This window comes from Diaphorina citri, unplaced genomic scaffold, assembly GCF_000475195.1.
Source record: "Diaphorina citri unplaced genomic scaffold, Diaci psyllid genome assembly version 1.1 scaffold1677, whole genome shotgun sequence".
In the NCBI taxonomy this organism is placed as follows: Eukaryota; Metazoa; Arthropoda; class Insecta; order Hemiptera; family Psyllidae; genus Diaphorina; species Diaphorina citri.
The window spans coordinates 23,072-44,660 of NW_007379103.1; the positions used below are offsets into that span (position 1 = coordinate 23,072).

At 37.9% G+C, this 21,589-nt stretch overlaps 2 protein-coding genes and 1 long non-coding RNA gene across 4 annotated transcripts; 1 reads left to right on the forward strand and 2 right to left on the reverse strand.

Annotated features, from left to right (window-relative positions):
- Positions 1 to 1,952: 1,952 nt before the first annotated feature.
- LOC113470579 (neurofilament heavy polypeptide-like) lies at positions 1,953 to 21,080 on the reverse strand. The gene is made up of 2 exons (XM_026829126.1): positions 19,874 to 21,080; positions 1,953 to 1,996 (listed from the first exon to the last, which is right to left on the reverse strand). Exons 1-2 carry the CDS (start codon positions 20,964 to 20,966, stop codon positions 1,953 to 1,955), a joined length of 1,137 nt encoding a protein of 378 aa, XP_026684927.1. The 5' UTR covers positions 20,967 to 21,080.
- LOC113470581 lies at positions 2,738 to 3,763 on the reverse strand. Its single transcript, XR_003393589.1, has 2 exons — positions 3,410 to 3,763; positions 2,738 to 2,792 (listed from the first exon to the last, which is right to left on the reverse strand). It is a non-coding gene; the product is annotated as an uncharacterized LOC113470581 (long non-coding RNA).
- Positions 12,306 to 14,479, forward strand: LOC113470580 (FYVE, RhoGEF and PH domain-containing protein 6-like). 2 transcript variants are annotated; one of them, XM_026829128.1, is made up of 2 exons: positions 12,306 to 12,701; positions 13,613 to 14,479. In XM_026829128.1, the coding sequence occupies exons 1-2, from the start codon at positions 12,312 to 12,314 to the stop codon at positions 14,138 to 14,140; spliced, it is 918 nt and encodes a 305-aa protein (XP_026684929.1). In that variant the 5' UTR covers positions 12,306 to 12,311; the 3' UTR covers positions 14,141 to 14,479. The 2 variants fall into 2 exon arrangements, with proteins under 2 accessions (XP_026684929.1, XP_026684928.1); XM_026829127.1 differs by lacking the exon at positions 13,613 to 14,479 and adding an exon at positions 13,444 to 13,593 and having other exon boundaries at positions 12,306 to 13,259.
- Positions 21,081 to 21,589: the final 509 nt, after the last annotated feature.

A 21,589-nucleotide genomic window follows, 5' to 3' on the forward strand; every position in this document is an offset into this window, starting at 1 on the left:
GGCGGAAATATATGTAGAACCCGCGACCTAGGTCTTACAAGACAGGCAAACTTCCAACCAAACTAACTAGGCTGCCTCATTGGATGTAAGAAGGTAAACTTCTATAGTTACCTCCTTCTCAAGAGTCCATAGTTATTGGTGAAGCAAAAGGTCTATAATTAAGTGATACAGGTCTATAGAGATCTATATTTAGCATAACAATAATATAAAACTGAACTTGCAGATAGGTAGGTAAGGAGAATAGAACCCGCGACCTAGGTCTTACAAGACAGGCAAACTTCCAACCAAACTAACTAGGCTGCCTCATTGGATGTAAGAAGGTAAACTTCTGAGCTAACTAGGCTGACAGAAATTATTTCATGAGTACATAAATCATCAACATACAAAACGTGTTGAAACATGACATGAAATCATGACTAAATAAACTCTCTGAAAAATCGTCTCTCAGAAGTAGCAGCATATAGCTTCCCAATAAACAGATGACATCATGGCCGGAATGCAATATGTTTTAAATTAGTTACCGACATACTCATAGCAATACGAAAGTGTTTGCCTAACAACGGAGCAAGTTCCTCTGAGCAACGAAACTTTAGTGTAAAATCTTGGTAGTCTAATACCCATTCAAACACCTACTTTCTGTATCCCAAAAGAACGGGATGAATGAACCACAAGATCCGAACTGATCCCTGGGACTTCACAGGGGAAAACTTACTCTCTCGATAACTAAGCCAAAATATAATCTTGGATTAAACCGGGGATGATTGAATTTTATCAAAATAAAATTGATAAACAAAACTACATGACTGAAAGCTGTTGGTATCCTAAATTTGAACTTTATATTTCAACACTAGAATGGACAGTCAGACAGATTTAAGGATAAGGATTTTCAGGACAAGCTCTAGCCTTTTCCTTTGTTTACAAAAGTAAAAAAAACCTTTCAACAGACAAGGGATGAAGGGGGGCTGTCAGGATTTCGTAATGGGAGACAGGATTCTTGTATTACGCACTAAACTGAAACGCTTACGAAATGTAAAAGTGATTTAGTAGGTATCCTCAAATTGGTATCAATCTTCAGGGTAATTTTCCAAGCCTTGAGAAATTAGAAAAACACCTTTGAGAAAAGAAAATTGATTAGATGAAATGAAGAACACAAATTTCTGAAATAACCTTACACCTGAAACCAGCTGACGAAAAAAAAACACAAAACTGAAAAATTGAATGGAATGGCGGGTAAAATCAATAGAAGCGCGCCCTGAAATTTGATTAGAAATGAAGGGATATTTTCAGCGGGATGAAAAAATCCCGCGGTGTACGCAATATTTTTCCCTCGTTTCCCCCTCCTGATTATCCGATTTCCTTTTGCACCTACATTCGTAGCTGGAACCAAAAGAGGGGAAGTTTAGGTCGCTCTGAACAGCTTCACATCAGTGAGTATACAGTGTGTATCAAAAGAAGTGCCAATGACACTGACATATAGGGTGTTTCTAAATTATGCAGTTATAAGAATGATAAGATTTCGCATGCTTTACGAGCATTAATAAAAAGTTTCAAAAATAGTAAAACCTAGTATTCAAATACAAAGGGGGAAAAAATACATTTACCAAAAACACAAAACAAATAGGTAAATACCTAATGTGATAAAAAATGAAAAGTTACTGAAAGTTCGTGAAAATATCCTATAGTAATTCTAGCACCAAATGACGCATACCTTCTACAGAAAATTCGAATCAAAGTTGGAATTCTAGCTGTCTTCTTACAGACTTTGACAGACTCTTTAGCTGTCTTCTTGTAGGTACCCATTTGGTGAAAACTACAACACTAGCTAGGTACCTACTGAAAAAGACCCTTGGTGCACAAGTTACTAGGTTATCTAGAGTGAACTACAACTACAACACAACTAGGTAGTACGAAAAAAGAAAAAAAAAAAGAAATTAAAAAGATATGGGTTGCTATTATTTACCTTTCGGATTTAATTTTTCTGGATTAAACCAGGTATCTGAAATGGAAAGAAGTTAGATTCATTAGCATTAGAAACACATACCTAAATTAGAAACATATTAGAAATGACACAATTAGTATTATTAGTCCCATTCATTGACATTGACTGTTAGATGACTGATTATTTGCAAAAGTCGAATTGACCATAACCATTACCAGTTAAGTATGAGTCGGTATCTAATGTATGTATGTATCTAAATAAAAAAGAAGTTAACTCCTGTTTTACAATCTCATGATGACTTCATCTGCAAGTGTCAACATGAGACGGTAAACTCGGACATTTGTTGTAAATAAGAAATAAGTAGAGTCGAACCTGTCAAGTGGGAATCCAAGGGACGGGCAATTTGTTCCAAGTTATCCAGATTTCCCATTTAGACAGGTCCCCGGGTCCCACTTAGACAGGTTCGACTGTACAACATTGATAGCTTTACGTCAGGTAAAAATATGAATATTAGTGGATGTGACAAACGAACCAATCAAATTTTAGAATGTAGGGTTGTAGGGTAAGGGGAGATGGACGGAATTAGATGGAAAGGGAATGAGGGATGGAGAAGGACGAGGAAGAGAAGAAATGAAATGGGAGAGAGGTTAATATTTTTATTAGATGTGCCTAATATACCAAATTTTCTAACGCAGGGTACTTGAATAATAATAATAATAGTGCTTATATTTATACTGCTCGCATAGGACTGAAAAGTCCCTTTACTCCAGCAGTAGGCTACTACTATTATTGTGGTCAATTTGGTATTTTTAGTGGCAAGATAAGACGTTTCACCAGCACAAAACTCTTCTCACTAGAAACAAAAAGGGGAAATTTAAATAAACAATAAGTAAATTATTCCTAATCAGTTTTTTTAAATAAATAACGAGTAATTTGTAAATTTATCAAGAAAATTCAATGATATTTATTAGAAAATTAGTTTACTGTATTTCGTTAACTTGTTATTCTTGATGATTACATTGATTACATTCGGAATTATTGATGATTATATCGGAATTATTGATGATAACTTCAAGATTACATTTTTTTCCCAATATTATTAGATTAGCATGATTAGGTACAGCGTTTCATTTAGTGCTTATCCAAATTATGAGAAAAATAACTTAGAACAAAGAAACAGTAGGAAACTAGGAAAAAAAATTACTAGAGAACGAGTAAAAAAAGTTCATATTGTTGTTCAGCTCTAGTCAAAGGACCTTTCCAAAAGTACCTATCGGAATAAGCGGTGCAACCTAGGGAAAAAAAACTGGGATTGAACCCACGCCCTCCTGTTTACCAGGCGAGCGCTTGACCACTACACCATCGAGGCAGGTTGAAGGGGAGATGGGAAAGCCTTTCTTATCATACTATGGATTATTTGCGAGACACCTTACTAAAACAAATAGATGCTGATGGTGAATCAATAATTACCTGGCCTTATGATGGAGATCAAAATACAGTACAGATTTTTCACAGACATTTCGTAAAATCACAACAAATCAACTAAAAAAGAAAAGTAATAGATCAAAAACACACACAATTCTTTGAATATTCCACAGATGAAAAATTCCGACCTCTGCTCAGAGAACTGAGCAAAAAAATAGATTCAAATCAGGTTTAGTACAAAGTGAAGATCACGTGAAATCAATTAAAAACATCAAAATCAACCTGTATTCTCAGACGTTTCGAGAATAGCGTCTGTCCGATTATTTAACTCTCAAAATAAATCAAAACAAACCCACAATACACCTCATATCTCATTATTGGTCTCGAATAACCTACCTGTTATACGAGGAAGGCACACAGGGCTAGGTAATTTGAGTGATAAGAAACAGAATAAGACTAGGTAATTTGAGTGATAAGAAACAGAATAAGAAATTACGAACTTGGTCTTCAGACGTTTCGAGAGCGTCTGTCTGATTATTTAACTCTCAAAATAAATCAAAACAAACTTACAATACACCTCATATCTCATTATTGGTCTCGACTCTCGAATAACATACCTGTTATACGAGGAAGGCACATAGGGCTAGGTAATTTGAGTGATAAGAAACAGAATAAGAAATTACGAACTTGGTCTTATCACTCTTATCAGTGACGGGTAAAATCTTTAATCTTTAGACCTTGCTGCTTGCTGTCACAGCACACAACAAAAATCAACCACCCAGCTGGGAGCAATGAATCAAAAATTATCATTTAAAATGTGGGAGTAGAGGGACTTTTCAGTCACTTTCTGGCAATATGTACAAACAGTATTTACGAATCATAGAATACGCATAAATAGGTAGGTAGGTACTTGCATAGAAAAAAAAAAAAGACTTGAATAGTTCCCAGAAAGAAGGGCCTATGCCATGTTTGCTATGCTACTAACTAACACAGGCCCTTTTTGCTGGAAACGACTGACTCGATAGGAATGGGGAAAAAAGATTTTTGCGCCCCAGGCGAATTGAAGCGATAGCCCCCGATGAACCTCGCCCATGGTTGCCAGACGTTTACCCATTACCACCCCTCCCTCCCATCCACATCTCATCAGCCTCGAGAAAAAACAAAAGAAAATTTCCCTCGTTAAAAAAACTATGCCAGAATAATGTTCGCTCTGGAATTCCTGGAATTCTCCCTTCTTTTGTTTCGCCTCGTTTTCTGCTAATTCCAAGTCAGTGTAACAAAAAAGCACACCATATATTATGCCCCTGAAAAATCAATACCACTATGCACCCTACCCCTACACGTCTCACCTACATCAGGGATGTGGTAAGTATCTACCCGTTGTGTAATAGTGACCCAACTCAAAAAATGATCCCTCCCCCTTCCTTTAATGTAGTAGGTACTTTATGTTTAATGTACCTGTACCTACTGACAGTGAGGTGTGTAAAAAACGAGGTTTGATGCAAATTGAAATAATCCTTTTTTCCATCATTCAAAGCACCATTTTCTATTGGACTAATATGTGTTGAACTCTAAAAAAGTGGACTCAGAGATTCTAATTCTATGCTTCGGTTCGGAAGGGTTTCGAAACCTTCCGAAGAGGTTGCCTTCCGCTTGATCACAATGCTACGGAGGGAAAATTGCCTACACTGACTTTAGATTTCTCCCTCATTCCCTCTTTCACTGTTAGAACACAAACCAAGTTATCCATCCACTCTATCCTGTAATTTTGCACTCTAGTCTTCTGGAAACTCTAAAAATGTGGACTCAGAGATTCTAATTCTATGCTTCGGTTCGGAAGGGTTTCGAGACCTTCCGAAGAGGTTGCCTTTCGCTTGATCACAATGCTACGGAGGGAAAATTGCCTACACTGACTTCCCTCACTGCTTTCTCCCTCATTCCCTCTTTCACTGTTAGAACACAAACCAAGTTATCCATCCACTCTATCCTGTAATTTTGCACTCTAGTCTTCTGGAAAAAAATATTTCGAAATGAACAGAAAGAAAACATTCATTATATCAAGAAAAGAGAAGAAAAGGTGGAAGAAGAGCCCGAGAAAGAGAGGAAAGAAAGGAGAGAATGAGAAGGTAAAACAGAAGGGAGGGGAAATGGAGGGAAAAAGGAGTTCCTGAAAGGGAATGTGACAAGGATGCGACACGAAACTTTTGGTTAAGATCGGTGCAACGGTTGGCGGCATTTTACCGCTTTCTGGCGGTTTTTGACCGTTTTTCGGCGGTTTTCAGCTATACCGACTAAACGGTTAGAGATATTGTAAAAGTTTGGCTATAAGAACAAGAACACCCAAAATAATCATCATTCAATAGGATGAGGAAAGTCGTGTGATGTTCACACCAGATTTTTTTTATCCAGTCTTTCGAATCTTCCGTCTCATCCTACTTTTTCTTTCCTCCCAATCATCATTCAATGGGATGAGGAAAGTCGTGTGATGTTCACACCAGATTTTTTTTATCCAGTCTTTCGAATCTTCCGTCTCATCCTACTTTTTCTTTCCTCCTTTGTCCTTTTACTCTTTTCCCAGTCTTTCTTCTTTCCCTTCTCCTTTTCCGATATTCCCTCTTCCCTTCTTTCTTTCACACTCCCGTGTCACTCGTTTGTTTTTTGGTGTTCTGGAACAATCTCTTTTCTCCTTTACTTACTCCTCGTACTCTTCCTCTTCTTCTTCTTCGTCTTGACTGTTTACAAACTGTCTCCGTTCTTGTCTCTTTCTTCCCGTCTATGTTTCCTTTAATCCTTGTAGTGTTTTCATTATCCAGCTGTGCAGTCTAGCAGTGGAATATACGTACATATTGTATTTTCATGAGACCAAACACATAAGGAATAGGAATGATATCATGCAGCCCAGTAGCTCAGAGGTTTTCTTGTTTTTTCTTTCTCCTATTTGAAGTTCAGACTTTCATACTCCTCGTACTCTTCCTCTTCTTCTTCTTCTTCTTGACTGTTTACAAACTGTCTCCGTTCTTGTCTCTTTCTTCCCGTCTATTTTTCCTCCAATCCTTGTAGTGTTTTCATTTTCAGCATCCCGCTGTGCAGTCTAGCAGTGGAATATACGTACATATTGTATTTTCATGGGACCAAAAACATAAGGAATAGGAATGATATCATGCAGCCCAGTAGCTCAGAGGTTTTCTTGTTTTTTCTTTCTCCTATTTGAAGTTCAGAATTTCAGATAGCTATGTAAGTATGTATGTACTTAATAATGACTCTAATTGGGTAGACAGAGACTCAGGTATCAAGTTAATAACACACCCAAAGTCATTGCACTCACGGCTAAAGACGGGGTTGTGCGTCTATAAAACTGATCATTGACGATCGTTCCACAAAAGTGATACAAATGGAGCCAGTCTAGTTAGCTTGAAAGTTGAAAGGTAGCAAGTCTGCCTTGTAAGCGCTAGGTTGCGGGTTCGATTCCCGCCCGGGGCGGAATTTATACTAAACGATAAGGTTCGTTCTCGGAAGGGCTGGCTTTCTCCTATCCTGTCTCCCTTATCTCTTCGCTTTCGAGACGAAAAGACCTTAGAAGTTACAGCTTCCTCTATCCAATTTTTACTTTCCTTATTTTTTTTTATTCAAATGGAGTGATAGCACGCCAACGGTGAAACGTGAATGAGTTTTTTGGAGTGATGAGACTCGATGGATTTCCAACCTAACGAATGAAATAGGTAGAAAATTTTGTCCTCAGATTACCCAAATCTAAGGAGTAACGCAATAAACGCCCGTCTTCGATTTTATCTTGTATGCCATCACGACGCCTGCATTCTGCAGTTAGACTACATGCAACACACCAGACAGATAAATTAAGCGCTAGGTTGCGGGTTCGATTCCCGCCCGGGGCGGAATTTATGCTAAACGATAAGGCTCGTTCTCGGAAGGGCTGGCTTTCTCCTATCCTGTCTCCCTTATCTCTTCGCTTTCGGGACGATAAGACCTTAGAAGTTACAGCTTCCTCTATCCAATTTTTACTTTCCTTATTTTTTTTTTATTCAAATGGAGTGATAGCACGCCAACGGTGAAACGTGAATGAGTTTTTTGGAGTGATGAGACTCGATGGATTTCCAACCCAACGAGTGAAATAGGTAGAAAATTTTGTCCTCAAATTACCCAAATCTAAGGAGTAACGCAAAAAACGCCCGTCTTCGATTTTATCTTGTATGCCATCACGACGCCTGCATTCTGCAGTTAGACTACATGCAACACACCAGACAGATAAATGTGCCAAGTTCATGTTCGTATTTTCACCATTTCCTCTCTCCCTCCCTCTTTCCCTCTCCAATTCTATTTCCTTCCTCTCTTCTTTTCTATCCCTTTCTTTTCCCCCATTTCCTCTCTATATCTGGCCTTCTGTTTTTATTCCTCTTTCTCTGAACCCCTCTTTTTTATCTGCTCTCTTTCCTTTTCTATTTCCTCTCTCTCTCTCTCTCCTCCCTTCCCCTCTCTCTCCTTATCTATTTTCTAGCTTGATTCATTTTCTCTTTATCCCTCCCTTCCTCCCCAAATACAAAATATACCGCAATGTTAGCATTTTCACCATTTCCTCTCTCCCTCCCTCTCCAATTCTATTTCCTTCCTCTTTTCTTTTCTATCCCTTTCTTTTCCCCCATTTCCTCTCTATATCTGGCCTTCTGTTTTTAATCCTCTTTCTCTGAACCCCTCTTTTTTATCTGCTCTCTTTCCTTTTCTATTTCCTCTCTCTCCTCCCTTCCTCTCTCTCTCCTTATCTATTTTCTAGCTTGATTCATTTTCTCTTTATCCCTCCCTTCCTCCCCAAATACAAAATATACCGCAATGTTAGTTCTACATTCACAAACTTGGGAAAACACATGTCTACCCCTTCCTTTATCAACTTACTCGTTTCCCACTGTTCTCTCTTTTCCTCCTTTCGTACAAACACCTTCTTTTATCCAGTCCTTACTTACCTTCTCTTTTGCCACTCTTCAATCTTTTCTCTTTTCAATCTTCCTCCTTTCTTTCACAATCCCTTTTTACTTTCCTTATCCTATAGGAAGGAAAGTAATGTAATCGGGTCAAAATTTCGATGGTCAGTTTTTAGTGCCAAAACACGTTTTGAGGTCCGAGCCTAAATCCAAAGTTTCAGCCATTGGTCCTATTTTTAGTGCCAAAACACGTTTTGAGGTCCCTAGAGCCTAAATCCAAAGTTTCAGCCATTGGTCCGTGTGTGTGTCTGTCTGTAAAAAAAATATCTCGAGAACGGTAAGAGCTGGAGACTTGAAATTTGGTATGTAGATGTCAATGTGATAAGGATGCGACACGAAACTTTTGGTTAAGATCGGTGCAACGGTTGGCGGCATTTTACCGCTTTCTGGCGGTTTTTGACCGTTTTTCGGGCTTACTCTTTTCCCAATGTTCTCTCTTTTCCTCCTTTCGTACAAACACCTTCTTTTATCCAGTCCTTGCTTACCTTCTCTTTTGCCAATCTTCAATCTTTTCAATCTTCCTCCTTTCTTTCACAATCCCTTTTTACTTTCCTTATCCTATAGGAAGGAAAGTAATGTAATCGGGTCAAAATTTCGATGGTCAGTTTTTATAAGAACAAGAACACCCAAAATATTCATCATTCAATAGGATGAGGAAAGTCGTGTGATGTTCACACCAGATTTTTTATCCAGTCTTTCGAATCTTCCGTCTCATCCTACTTTTTCTTTCCTCCTTTGTCCTTTTATCCCAGTCTTTCTTCTTTCCCTTCTCCTTTTCCGATATTCCCTCTTCCCTTCTTTCTTTCACACTCGTTTGTTTTTTGGTGTTCTGGAACAATCTCTTTTCTTCTTTACTTACTCCTCGTACTCTTCCTCTTCTTCGTCTTGACTGTTTACAAACTGTCTCCGTTCTTGTCTCTTTCTTCCCGTCTATGTTTCCTTTAATCCTTGTAGTGTTTTCATTTTCAGCATCCCGCCGTACAGTCTAGCAGTGGAATATACGTACATATTGTATTTTCATGGGACCAAACACATAAGGAATGATATCATGCAGCCCAGTAGCTCAGAGGTCTTCTTGTTTTTTCTTTCTCCTGTTTGAAGTTCAGACTTTCAGATAGCTATGTAAGTATGTATGTACTTAATAATTACTCTAATTGGGTAGACAGAGACTCAGGTATCAAGTTAATAACACACCCAAAGTCATTGCACTCACTGAATTTGGCATAATTACTTTACACCAAGGACATTTCTCTTTGGACGTATTAGCGCGACCACACTTGCTGCCATGGGCCTCTTTTGTATTGTCAATGGTTTTCTGAAAGAGGGTCCCTGAGTATAATTTTGCTATTTTTTGTTGAAAAAAATCCAAATCTAATCTTAAGAGATATGTTTTAATGCATGGGTTCCTGTTTGTTAACACCATGGAATAAGCTTTTTTTTTTCAAGTCTAAACACACTACAATGTACACGGTATGCCTACTTGTATTTTTATACATATGAGACTATATGAGATACGGTATCTATGTAGCTGATTTGTACCTATCTAATACTTAATGTGACACATGGAGTAGTGGCTTCTAATTTCCTATCCCTTCAATCAAACCGCGGCAGGTCAGACAGGTGTGTGGCGGGAAAAGCTTCCGACCTATGTCTCTCAGACGGTCTGAAACGGTCTGACCTATGGTCTAGGTCAGATGGTCTGAGCCGGCATCAGGATCCAGGTCCAATAATCGCTTAAGTACTATGTGAACTGTAATTTACATACCTGCAATATACCTAGGTAAGTATTTTCACTAGAAGAGTGATAAGCTGATAGAAAGGTTTGGTCTTAAAACAGCTAGTATGCTAAGCAAGGGTGCTTCGAAATCCAATATCTTGTTTCAGGCTCACACCAACGGCTTCGCCAACGGTATCAGCAAATCCAATGGCGTACTCTCTTCAAATGGGGTCAGCCCTTCCGCACCCAACGGGGGCCCCCCTATCAACGAAGACCCCCCTTTATACCCGAGGAAATGGGCTGAAAATTTCGAGTCTGTTCCGTACATGACGGCCATACTGACGTTTTTCGGTTTCTATCTGCTCATGATCATGGGGTATATTAACTACTTGCTCTTCGTACCGAACGTGGCGAAGGAGAAAAATCGAGAGGTAAGGATTCTGTGTACAACATAGTCACTGCCTCGGTGGCGTAGTGGTCAAGACGCTCGCCTGGTAATGAGGAGGGCGTGGGTTCGATCCCAGCCGAGGTATGGAATTTTATCCTCATGTGTTTTCCTTTCGGAGTTTTCTCCTCTTCTGAAGCGCGGTTCCCCTCTTTTTCCTATGGTTTAGTACAGGCGCTATCACACCAAGGGGAGGGGGGGACGGCAAAGGAGGGGTTATAGCGCCTGTACTAAACCATAGGAAATCCAAGAAGGCTCGCCCGAAATTGGTTCCGTTTTCCAAAAGGAAAACCCAACTTCTCCCTTCATTGTCAAATCAATCAAATCATGAATTATTTGTGGTAAAGCAGAGAGCTTCTTCACAACTTCTATTCACTTCTTTCCGTAGACCAATATGATATACATAGACATAGGTATACCATATACTCCATATAGTCACATCCGTTATAGTGCTACAATAATTGCCCGATATTTATTCCAATAACAAATGCAGTGTAGCGTTTTGCCTGACCTTTGTTCGATGGGAAGAGAAATCGCCTCTTTGTCTGCTTTCTTGATGTCTGGAATCGAAATGCCTTTTACGTCGTGTAAAATCTACCTATGTGAAATAAGTTACGGGGGAAAAAAAATGGGAAATTCTATGACTGATTTACAGAGCCTGTTAAATCTTATGAGTTTCATGATTTCATGACTCAAAGTGATTAATTCATCACCGTAAACTCCCTTAACAAATGGTGAAAATGAAATTTGACTAGTATTTTGCCAGTTTGAACTTCATATATGTAACTGAAGATATCTTATGTTGTTGTACATCACCGTTCATTCTACATCACCAAGAAGATATCTTATACATTATATTGTTTCAATTAGCTAAATGTGAAACCTGAGAAGTAAATGTCAATAAACATGTCTCAACTAGGCATATTGACGTGATTTAGTCCCACTCTGAGGCTTAGGTGTAGGGGCAAAAAGCCTCAAAAGACGGATTAATCCTATACGACTCTACGAAGTGTAGGGAAGAAAATTAATTATATTTTTTTCGGAGCTACCCAGTAACTTGCAAATTAAACAATAGATTGACATAATATTGATGTCAGCAGTTCTGGGAGCTCTTGGATGTGACACACCCATGATTCGTGGCAGTCGAAGTGTGTGAGTTGTAGAGTGTGCATGTGTGTGAAGATCCTGTGGTGAGTCCTCCCTTATTGTTAATACTTAAAATGATAGTGGTTGCTTCCTTAGAGTAAATGGGTATGGGAATAAGTAACAATAAGGGAGGACTCACCACAGGATCTTCACACACATGCACACTCTACAACTCACACACTTCGACTGCCACGAATCATGGGTGTGTCACATCCAAGAGCTCCCAGAACTGCTGACATCAATATTATGTCAATCTATTGTTCAATTTGCAAGTTACTGGGTAGCTCCGGTGACAACTCTACCCACCCCCAAAAAAATGGACCTGTCCTCAGGTCCTGAGATCTCGATGTATCCTGAGAATAAACATAAATAAAAGCAATTGATGCCCATGTCAATACATGAAGGCATGATGACAACATACATAGGTAATGCCCATGTCAACACATGAGGGCATATTATGTGGCAGTACAAAGAATCTCACTCTATTTCTCTCACTCTCTTGGTCTCTCGCTCTCTCTGTCTGAGCCATCCCCTAATAAAAGAATATAGGTATTTAAAGACAAAATTGAAAAACAAAGCACAAACTCCTCTAAGGAAACAACCTAAAACACGAAAACATAACATCAAATTAGTATACCTCTCAATGGTATGAAGGTTTGTCTCCCACAGACTGAAGACTACAATAATGAGTTTAGTGTGATCGCAATATCTCGAAGCTTTACATTACGTGCTCGTTCTGCTAATGAAAGACTAGAGTGGATTGATGCTATACAAACCGCCATCAAGGAGAATGAACAACATCTCCTATCGTTCCTCAATCGTCGATCATTGACGCAATCTTCTATCCCGGAGTTGAACCTTGGTAAGGTAGCACCATTGTGGATTCCTGATAGTCGAGTGTCCATGTGTCAAAGATGTACTTCTGTGTTTACAGTAACATTCCGACGTCACCACTGTCGTGCATGTGGTAAAGTTGTGTGTGGTCCTTGCTCAGACTATTTAGCGCCTCTCGAGTATAAGAAATTCAGAAACTTCAGGGTGTGTGAGGAATGCTATCACTACTTAGTCCAGGAGTTTGATGATGAAGACTCGAACATGTTTGAGAGAGTCAAGGCTGTGGCTAACGTTGAGGATAATCATCAAGTCACTAACATGATGGACATCATCCGCTCCAACTTTAAGGAGATGGGAACTGCCGGTAGAAGAAAACCTAGCAAGAAATACCGCAAATATGTACCACAAAGACTGATAGAAGTGACGGCGAATGACTCTGGTTCTCAACATAGCGGGTGGCTACACAAGAAATCTGGACGGAACTGGAAACGCTACTGGTTTGTACTCAAAGACCAAGTCATGTACAAATACAAGGCTTCTGAAGATATTAAAGCGCTCCTAAGTATTCCTGTGCTAGGATATGAACTGGAAGCATTGAATGAGCAGGATAACTTCAAGTATGTATTCCAATTGAAACATCAAGGTCAGGACCCACTAGTGTTTGGAGCAGACAATGAGCAATCCTATGAGAGATGGATGAAAGCTATGAGAGAAGCAACTACACTCAGTTAACATCTTAACACTCCAATAACTCGTTAGTAAGTAACTCAATCTCAATTTTGAATAACTTTATTGCAGTAACAGCATAATACCTGTATGTCTGTATAACCCCCTGATATCAATCCTGTCCGTGCTGGTTTTATTATCAACCGCGACATGAGAAGAGTTTCCCAACCTCATTCTATCTCGAAACTGATGACTTAACACTCCACTAACTCGTTAGTAAGTAACTCAATCTCAATTTTGAATAACTTTATTGCAGTAATAGCATAATACCTGTATGTCTGTATAACTCCCTGATATCAATCCTGTCCGTGCTGGTTTTATTATCAACCGCGACATGAGAAGAGTTTCCCAACCTCATTCTATCTCGAAACTGATGTAGGAACTTCAGGGTGTGTGAGGAATGCTTCCACTACTTAGTCCAGGAGTTTGATGATGAAGACTCGAACATGTTTGAGAGAATCAAGGCTGTGGCTAACGTTGAGGATAATCATCAAGTCACTAACATGATGGACATCATCCGCTCCAACTTTAAGGAGATGGGAACTGCCGGTAGAAGAAAACCTAGCAAGAAATACCGCAAATATGTACCACAAAGACTGATAGAAGTGACGGCGAATGACTCTGGTTCTCAACATAGCGGGTGGCTACACAAGAAATCTGGACGGAACTGGAAACGCTACTGGTTTGTACTCAAAGACCAAGTCATGTACAAATACAAGGCTTCTGAAGATATTAAAGCGCTCCTAAGTATTCCTGTGCTAGGATATGAACTGGAAGCATTGAATGAGCAGGATAACTTCAAGTATGTATTCCAATTGAAACATCAAGGTCAGGACCCACTAGTGTTTGGAGCAGACAATGAGCAATCCTATGAGAGATGGATGAAAGCTATGAGAGAAGCAACTACACTCAGTTAACAACTTAACACTCCACTAACTCGTTAGTAAGTAACTCAATCTCAATTTTGAATAACTTTATTGCAGTAACAGCATAATACCTGTATGTCTGTATAACCCCCTGATATCAATCCTGTCCGTGCTGGTTTTATTATCAACCGCGACATGAGAAGAGTTTCCCAACCTCATTCTATCTCGAAACTGATGCGATCTGATACAAAGGAAGTCGTTTTTATCTATGAGCAGTTTGCATAGAAGAAACAAAGTTGTTGCATTCAGTTACATGGGTTTTTTGATAGTAGGGGTTTTTCAGTTCAAAGAGATCTTAGATTGCAATTTCTTGTATTCTAAAAAAAAAAAGTATCTAAGTTCAGCATAACTTGTTTATCCATGCCCTGACTATTGAGGTCACAGTTCACTTGTTGTACCCAATACTGTTCTGCCAAATCAGCCAATGTTAGTAGGTACCTAAAGGTATGTATCGGTCAGTATAGGATTTAGCATTAGGTAAGGAAGGTACCATGTAAATGTAAACCATTAGGTAGGTACCAGTGTTACTCTGCGCGGATGATTTTGTAGGTCACACCCTACTAGCTACTAATCCAAATAAGCGATTAATATTGGATGCTGTGAACTGACATTGTGTCTTTGTTGAATCTTGGATCTTGAATATCTACATACCTGCCTCGGTGGTGTAGTGGTCAAGGCGCTCTCCTGGTAAACAGGAGGGCGTGGGTTCAATCCCAGCCGAGGTATGGAATTTTATTATAATTTGAGCATTTGACCACAATAATAGTAGTAGCCTACTGCTGGAGTAAAGGGACTTTTTAGTCCTATGCGAGCAGTATAAATAAGCCCTATACATAATATCGCACATCTAATTTTTAATAACGTAGGTACCTCGTCAAATGAAGAAGTTATTTTAATCTTAATCCATGAGATGTGCGATATGTTCATGTGAATATTTATAGACAGGTCCTCTTCTAAACGTTATGGACAGGTTTCAAGAGTTCGTCATGTGTGTCAAATTTATTCTTGTTAAACTGTAATGAGCTAAACACTCAAAAGAACTTTTTTTTTATCCCTAGTAAAAAATAAATTATTGAAACAAAAAAACTTCATTTTAAGCTGTACCTAGATATTTATTATTATTTTATTTTTTAATCTCTCGATTATTTTATTCTTGTCAGTCTTAGATCATAAGGTTATATTTTGTCTATTCCAATACCAATATTGTTTATCTAGTTTTTTTAAATAAGTTTTTAGTCGCCTTTTCTTTTGTATTTTTAGTGAACACCCTATAGAATTCAGTAGCTATTTTATACCTAAGTAGGTACCTTCTGAATATAATTATGTATGTATTTAGCTTCTGAACTGTGGGGTATATTTATTTGGAAATTATTTTGTTTTCTTCTCTTTGTAAGCGGAAATTTTACGTAATGAAATGTTTTTTTAAGTATGTTGAAATATAAAATGAACTATTTATTACTGATAATCTGTTTTTTTTTTCTATTCTTTCAAGCAGGTATTCCTTTGGTCTTATTTTTAACGTGATGTTCTCTGAGGTTAATTATCGAACACATTTTAAAAGTCTTCATCAATTTTACAGGAGATTAATATTAGCTTAACTCCAAATTCACCCTTCTCTCTGAGCTAAACTAGCATCCCCTTCGAAAAAAAAAAATAATAATAACTTCAATTTCTTAAAATAAAATCTATTTAAAATGTCTCCTCTTTTAGTGCTAGTACCTAATTAATTTTAACATGAAAGAATCTACAACACTTTTAACGTGGTGTTCTCTGAGGTTGATTATCGAACACATTTTAAAAGTCTTCATCAATTTTACAGGAGATTAATTTTAGCTTAACTTCAAATTCACCCTTCTCTTTGAGCTAAACTGGCATCCCCTCAGAAAAAAAAAAAAAAAATACCTTCAATTTCTTAAAATAAAATCTATTTAAAATGTCTCCTCTTTTAGTGCTAGTACCTAATTAATTTTAACATGATCTACAACACGCTACCTACCCTGATTATTTTTAACTTGAAAAAATAACGTCTTCTCTTCAATAGGTCTGGTACCCCTGAATCTCCGGTATACATTCGAGTATTTTCAGCATAACACTATAGTGTGTCCAGATCAATGTGACAGCAAAATAGAAAGTAAAAATAGACATTGTTGCCAAACATGTCACATGTGCAATGGTAGAGAATCTCTAAAAGGGGAAGCTATTTTGCACAGTGCTTCCTCCGACAGTGAAAAATCTACACGCTACCCTGATTATTTTTAACTTGAAAAAATAACGTCTTCAATAGGTACCCCTGAATCTCCGGTATACGTACGAGCATTTTCAGCATAACACTAAGTCCTACCTAGTTCCAGGAATTAAGGATAAATAATTATTGTACTACTCCTCCCCCCAAGAGGTTTGATAGAGGGAACTGTAACTGCTAAGGTCTTATCGTCCCGAAAGCCAAGAGAGAAGGAACACAGGATAGGAGAAAACCGGGCGTTCCGAGAACGAACCTTATCTGTTTAGGATAAAATCTGACTCCGGGCGGGAATCGAACCCGCGACAACTCCCTATGTTCGACCCTGTATCTCAGATTTCGGTACACCTACCTTATAATGAAAGTTGATTTACCACTTTCTGCTTACCATGCTCACTGATAGGAACAGTAGGAACTTGAAGTTAAGGAAGGTAATTAATTAAATAATGAGTAGGTATCTGCGATGGTTTGTACTTTGTAGGGTGTTTGTGAAGGCTTGTAAAACAGGCATAACGACATAATACATATGTACTTCAATTTCAAAGGACACGGTTGGTGCAAAGCGCTTGTCATGCAGAAGGTCCGTTCCCTCTATCAAAACCTCTTGAAAAAAAAAAACGCTTTGCAACTAATTGTAGATAGAACAGACAACAGAGACTACTTTGGCACAAGCAGGCTACCTAATGTTATATTATTTTTAATTTCCTTATCCTATAGGAAGGAAAGTAAAGTTTAATTTGCGAGTCGCGGATCTAAAAACCACTTGATACTCAGCAGACATTCCATTACTGGTACATGAGTGGAATTCTTGGTCAAGACAAGTTGCATCACTTGAGATTTGTTTTGATCATTTTCAAGCACGCTTCTTATGTCCAGACAGATAAATACCAAGTCTATTAGCAGAACTGCTTCCTCTTTTTAATGATGCATAGTGAGCATTTTTTTTTTTTTTTTAGATTTGATAGAGGGAATTGTGACTGCCAAGGTCTTAAACTGTGTCCACACATAGTCGACGCTGTCGACTGAAACCGTACACTGCCTCGACAACATAGATTCACCTTGTCAGTCGATTCGTCGTCGTCAATCGACTATGTGTGGCCAGTGGACACAGCTTCATCGTCCCGAAAACAAAGAGAGGAAAAAGTCAGGATAGCGAAAAGTTGCTAAATTCCACAGTAATCCATAGAGAACTTTATAAAAACTTCCAACGAACATGCTGACAATAATAATATTCTTGAGTGGAAGGTAACCACTAGCCGATGTTAACACCGGAGACGTTCTCTACCACCTAACCCTTGGAGCTCTATTATTATGTGGTCAAATTCTCAAATAAATGAGGATAAAATACCATGCCTCGGCTGGGATTGAACCCACGCCTTCCTGTTTACCAGGCGAGCGTCTTGACTAATATGCTTCCGAGACAAGACAAAGGATTTTTCGTTTGGTATAATTGATTTAAAACAAAATAAATTAGTACAAAAATATTGTTTTCATTTTTCTTTATTTTTAATTACCTAACTTGGGTAGGTATACAAATGATACAAAGTGGAAGCAATATTGCCGGTGTCAAAATTTAAAATTCAACACCCTATTGCTGCTTTTAACAGTGCAAAAATAACAGTAAAAAAAATAACAAATAAAATAGGTTTGTTAACAAATCCAGAAAACAACAAACTTTTCACCCAATAAAAAATGTGTTTTTTATGGAAAAGTGCAGTTTAAACTTTGAAACTTGAAATTTTTTTTTGAAATTTACCAACTTATTAACGAACAAAAACGTAATACGTTGCGTGATGAAATAATAAGTGATTTGGAAAATGGTAAATAAAAATATTCAACAAAAAAGTTACACATGAAAAATACAGGAAAAACGCAACTTTCGAGCTCCTGTTAAAATTCCCGGAAAATATCACAAAATATGTATATACCTAAGATTTACTAAGTAGGTAAATGATAGATAATAAATTATTAATTTTGTTGAACAAAAAATACCTATGTGGAATAAAATCAGGAATGATGTGAAAATGTTACCTACATATTTAAATATTTTTGAGGAATAAATAACAACTGGAATGAAATAATGATTGAATTGGAATGGTTACCTAATACATTGGTATTTAAATATTTTCATAGAAGAACTGCTTGATCCTATATTAAGGGTAGAGGAAGAAACATGGATTTTGAGGTTCACTACAATTTAAAAAATTAAAAATACTTCCATTTAATTGACTGGAAAATAAAAATAATTTCCATAGACTGGAAATAACTATTTCCTTGAGCAAATGGAGAAAATGGCATATATTAAAATAATGAAAGAAACCCATTCAACACGGTGAAAGTATCACGATAATAATACCTATTTGGTACCCTAACTATGGTAGTGATAAAGGCGTTTTAGTTTTTAATTTATAATAAATAAAGTGTATATGAAAATGAAGATAGTTATTCCATTTTATTAAGGGAATTTCAGTTGAGCAAATAATATTCAATGGCAATGGTGTGATGAAAGGAATGTCAATAGTAATCCGGGGGAGGTTAGAATCTGAGACTTTCTCTACCACCTAACCCTTGAAGCTTCATTGAGGGTTGAGCCTGCGTTCTTCTGTTTACCAGACGAGCGCCTTGACAGTCACTTATAAGGCTGGAGTTCTATTTTTCGGTTTATGGCAGTCTCATTACCTTGAGATACTACTTACTTAAGTATAAGGTTCTTTCTGTATTAGATCATCAAATCTAATTTTAGATTTCGATCTTCAATGTTTAGAATGTTAAACCTAGGAGGAGACCTTAATAGGTAATCCAGTACTTACAAGTAAGTAAAGTACCTATAGAGATCTGAAAATGAGAAAATCTTCTCTCTTTCTCTCCCTCTTTCTTCTTTTTCTCTCCCTCTTCTTCTTATTCTTTTTTTTTCCTCTTCTCTTCATCTTCTCATTCTCAGCCTATCTCTTCTCATCTTCTCTTTCTCCCTCTCTCTTCTCTTTTTCTCCCTCTCTCTTCTATGTTCTAAAATGAAAACTGTCTGGACTATTTCCCAGCTACTCATTAGAGGAAAAACAGGTGTGAAAAAACAAAGTAAACAGAGAGTGGGGAGAAAATTTGTTATGCATAATGTACAGTCAGGGATGTCTGCCAGGTCTGAATTTATAGCAGGGAAAAACATGTTCACAGGTACATAACTATGCTTTTCCCTAGAGTGTAGTACTGGAGTATTATTAAGGGTAGGTATCTAGGTGTTACCTATTTCCTTTTTTGTGAACTTTATGTCTGTAAAAATGACCAACACAGGAGAGGCAACAAAGTAATTTTGAAAGCTCACTAGAGTGAATAAAACCCTTTGAATTTCGTCAGTATTTTTAGGTGAACTATTGTTTGGAAGTTGGGAAATCCTCACAATAGGTCTGCAGGTACTTACCAGCCTTGTGTAAATCTGAAAAACAATTGATTACAAATGGGGGGAATGTAAAATGAAGAAAAGCACTTACCCAGTCCAAATCTACTGAAAACTTCATGGGGCCCAATAAACATTTCAGTTGAAGGAGCCTTCTTCACAGGGGGTGCTTTCACTTTGACTGTCTCAGCCTTTGAAACTTTCTCTTCTTTAGGTGTCTCAACCTTTGTAACTTTTTCTTCTTTCACTTTAGGAACTTCCTTTTCTATTTTCACTTCCTCATGCTTAGGAGGAGAGGGTTTTGGCTCAACTGTGGGTGGTGCCTCATGATGGAAATGATCTACAGGGGGAGCCTCTTGACTGATGAAATCAGACTCGAAATGATCTACAACTGATTTGGATTCCTTTGGACTAGGACTTGAGAACTTTGAGGTATTTATCAAAGTATCCTCAGAAATTTTGCTAAGAACTTCAGATGCATCTTCAATGAGATTCTCCTTTGCCAGATTCTTTTTCTCATCAAGTGGAATGGACTGGGCAGAGTCAATAGATTTGGTGGATGCTGTATCATCATTCTCACAAGACAAGTTGACTTTCAAACTAGCATTAGAATCTGAAGTGTACTGATCAAATCCTTTGAGTTCATCTTGTTCTTTTTCATCAAACAGTAGATCCTTTACATGATCAGACACATGGGTATGCTCAGGTTTAACTGGTTCCAGGCTAGGCTCCTTATGACTTGTGTTAGAATGGGATAGGCCTAGCAAATCATCTTCAAATTTCTTTCCAAATTCTTCTATTTTCTCATGTGCATGATCAGAAATCTTATCCAGTCCACTTGTAACATCTGTGTGCACCTTATCTAATCCACTAGTAACTTCAGCATGTACCTTGTCATCCAGATCATCCACTAGCTGTTCAGCATGTTTAGTATGCGTATCAACTAACTCAGATAGATCGCCTGCACCCGCTGCCACTGAATCAGCTAAATCTACTAATCCAGATGTAACTTCCTGTTGACCCCTACCAGTTTCAGCATTGAGAAAATCGATCGTGTCGATTATTTTGCTCGGTTTGTGCGAGAAAAAGTCGTTGATATCTTCAGCATGTTTTCCATCAGCCACCTTCTGACTGAGATTTTCTTGTGATCCTATGGGTTTGTCGAAATTGTGCTCAAAGGGATCCATTGCTTACGCGTGTTTATCAACTTTATTTATTGCACGAGAAAATTATTTTGAACGCGAAGAAAACACGAAACTATTACGAGTAAATCAAGTTCGATGTAAAGGCTGGTACTTGAGCGCTGAATAACAAGGATTACTTACGGTTATCCACGATTACCCTGATCTATCCGGTATTTCGCACGATTAAAAAAGACCGAACAAGCGAATAATCATTCAACTGATAACAAAAAGATAAAAAGATTTTTTTTTCTCTTTGAATGAAGAACAAGTTTGAAGTTGAAGGAAGACCAAGGAAAAAAACAAAACAAGGAATTCGATAAACGGTTGCTGTGCGGATTTGCGGAAGACAGGAAACGAGGGGAAATGTTCCAGCTCCAGGAAGTGAGGGGTGATTGCGGTGTGAAGCTGGCAAACTTCTCCTCTAATGAATCATCAGAGTGGACCACATACTGTTAAATAACTAAACTCGGGTTAAGAAATCTGGATAAATTTTTTGATTTTTTTTTCCTAAATCAACCTATCAGAATGTTTAATCAGAAAGTTAAACTTGAATGGAGTTTAAACTTACTTTTTTTACACGGACCTTACAAGAACATCAAAACGCGTGTGCCTTGTAAGCGCTAGAC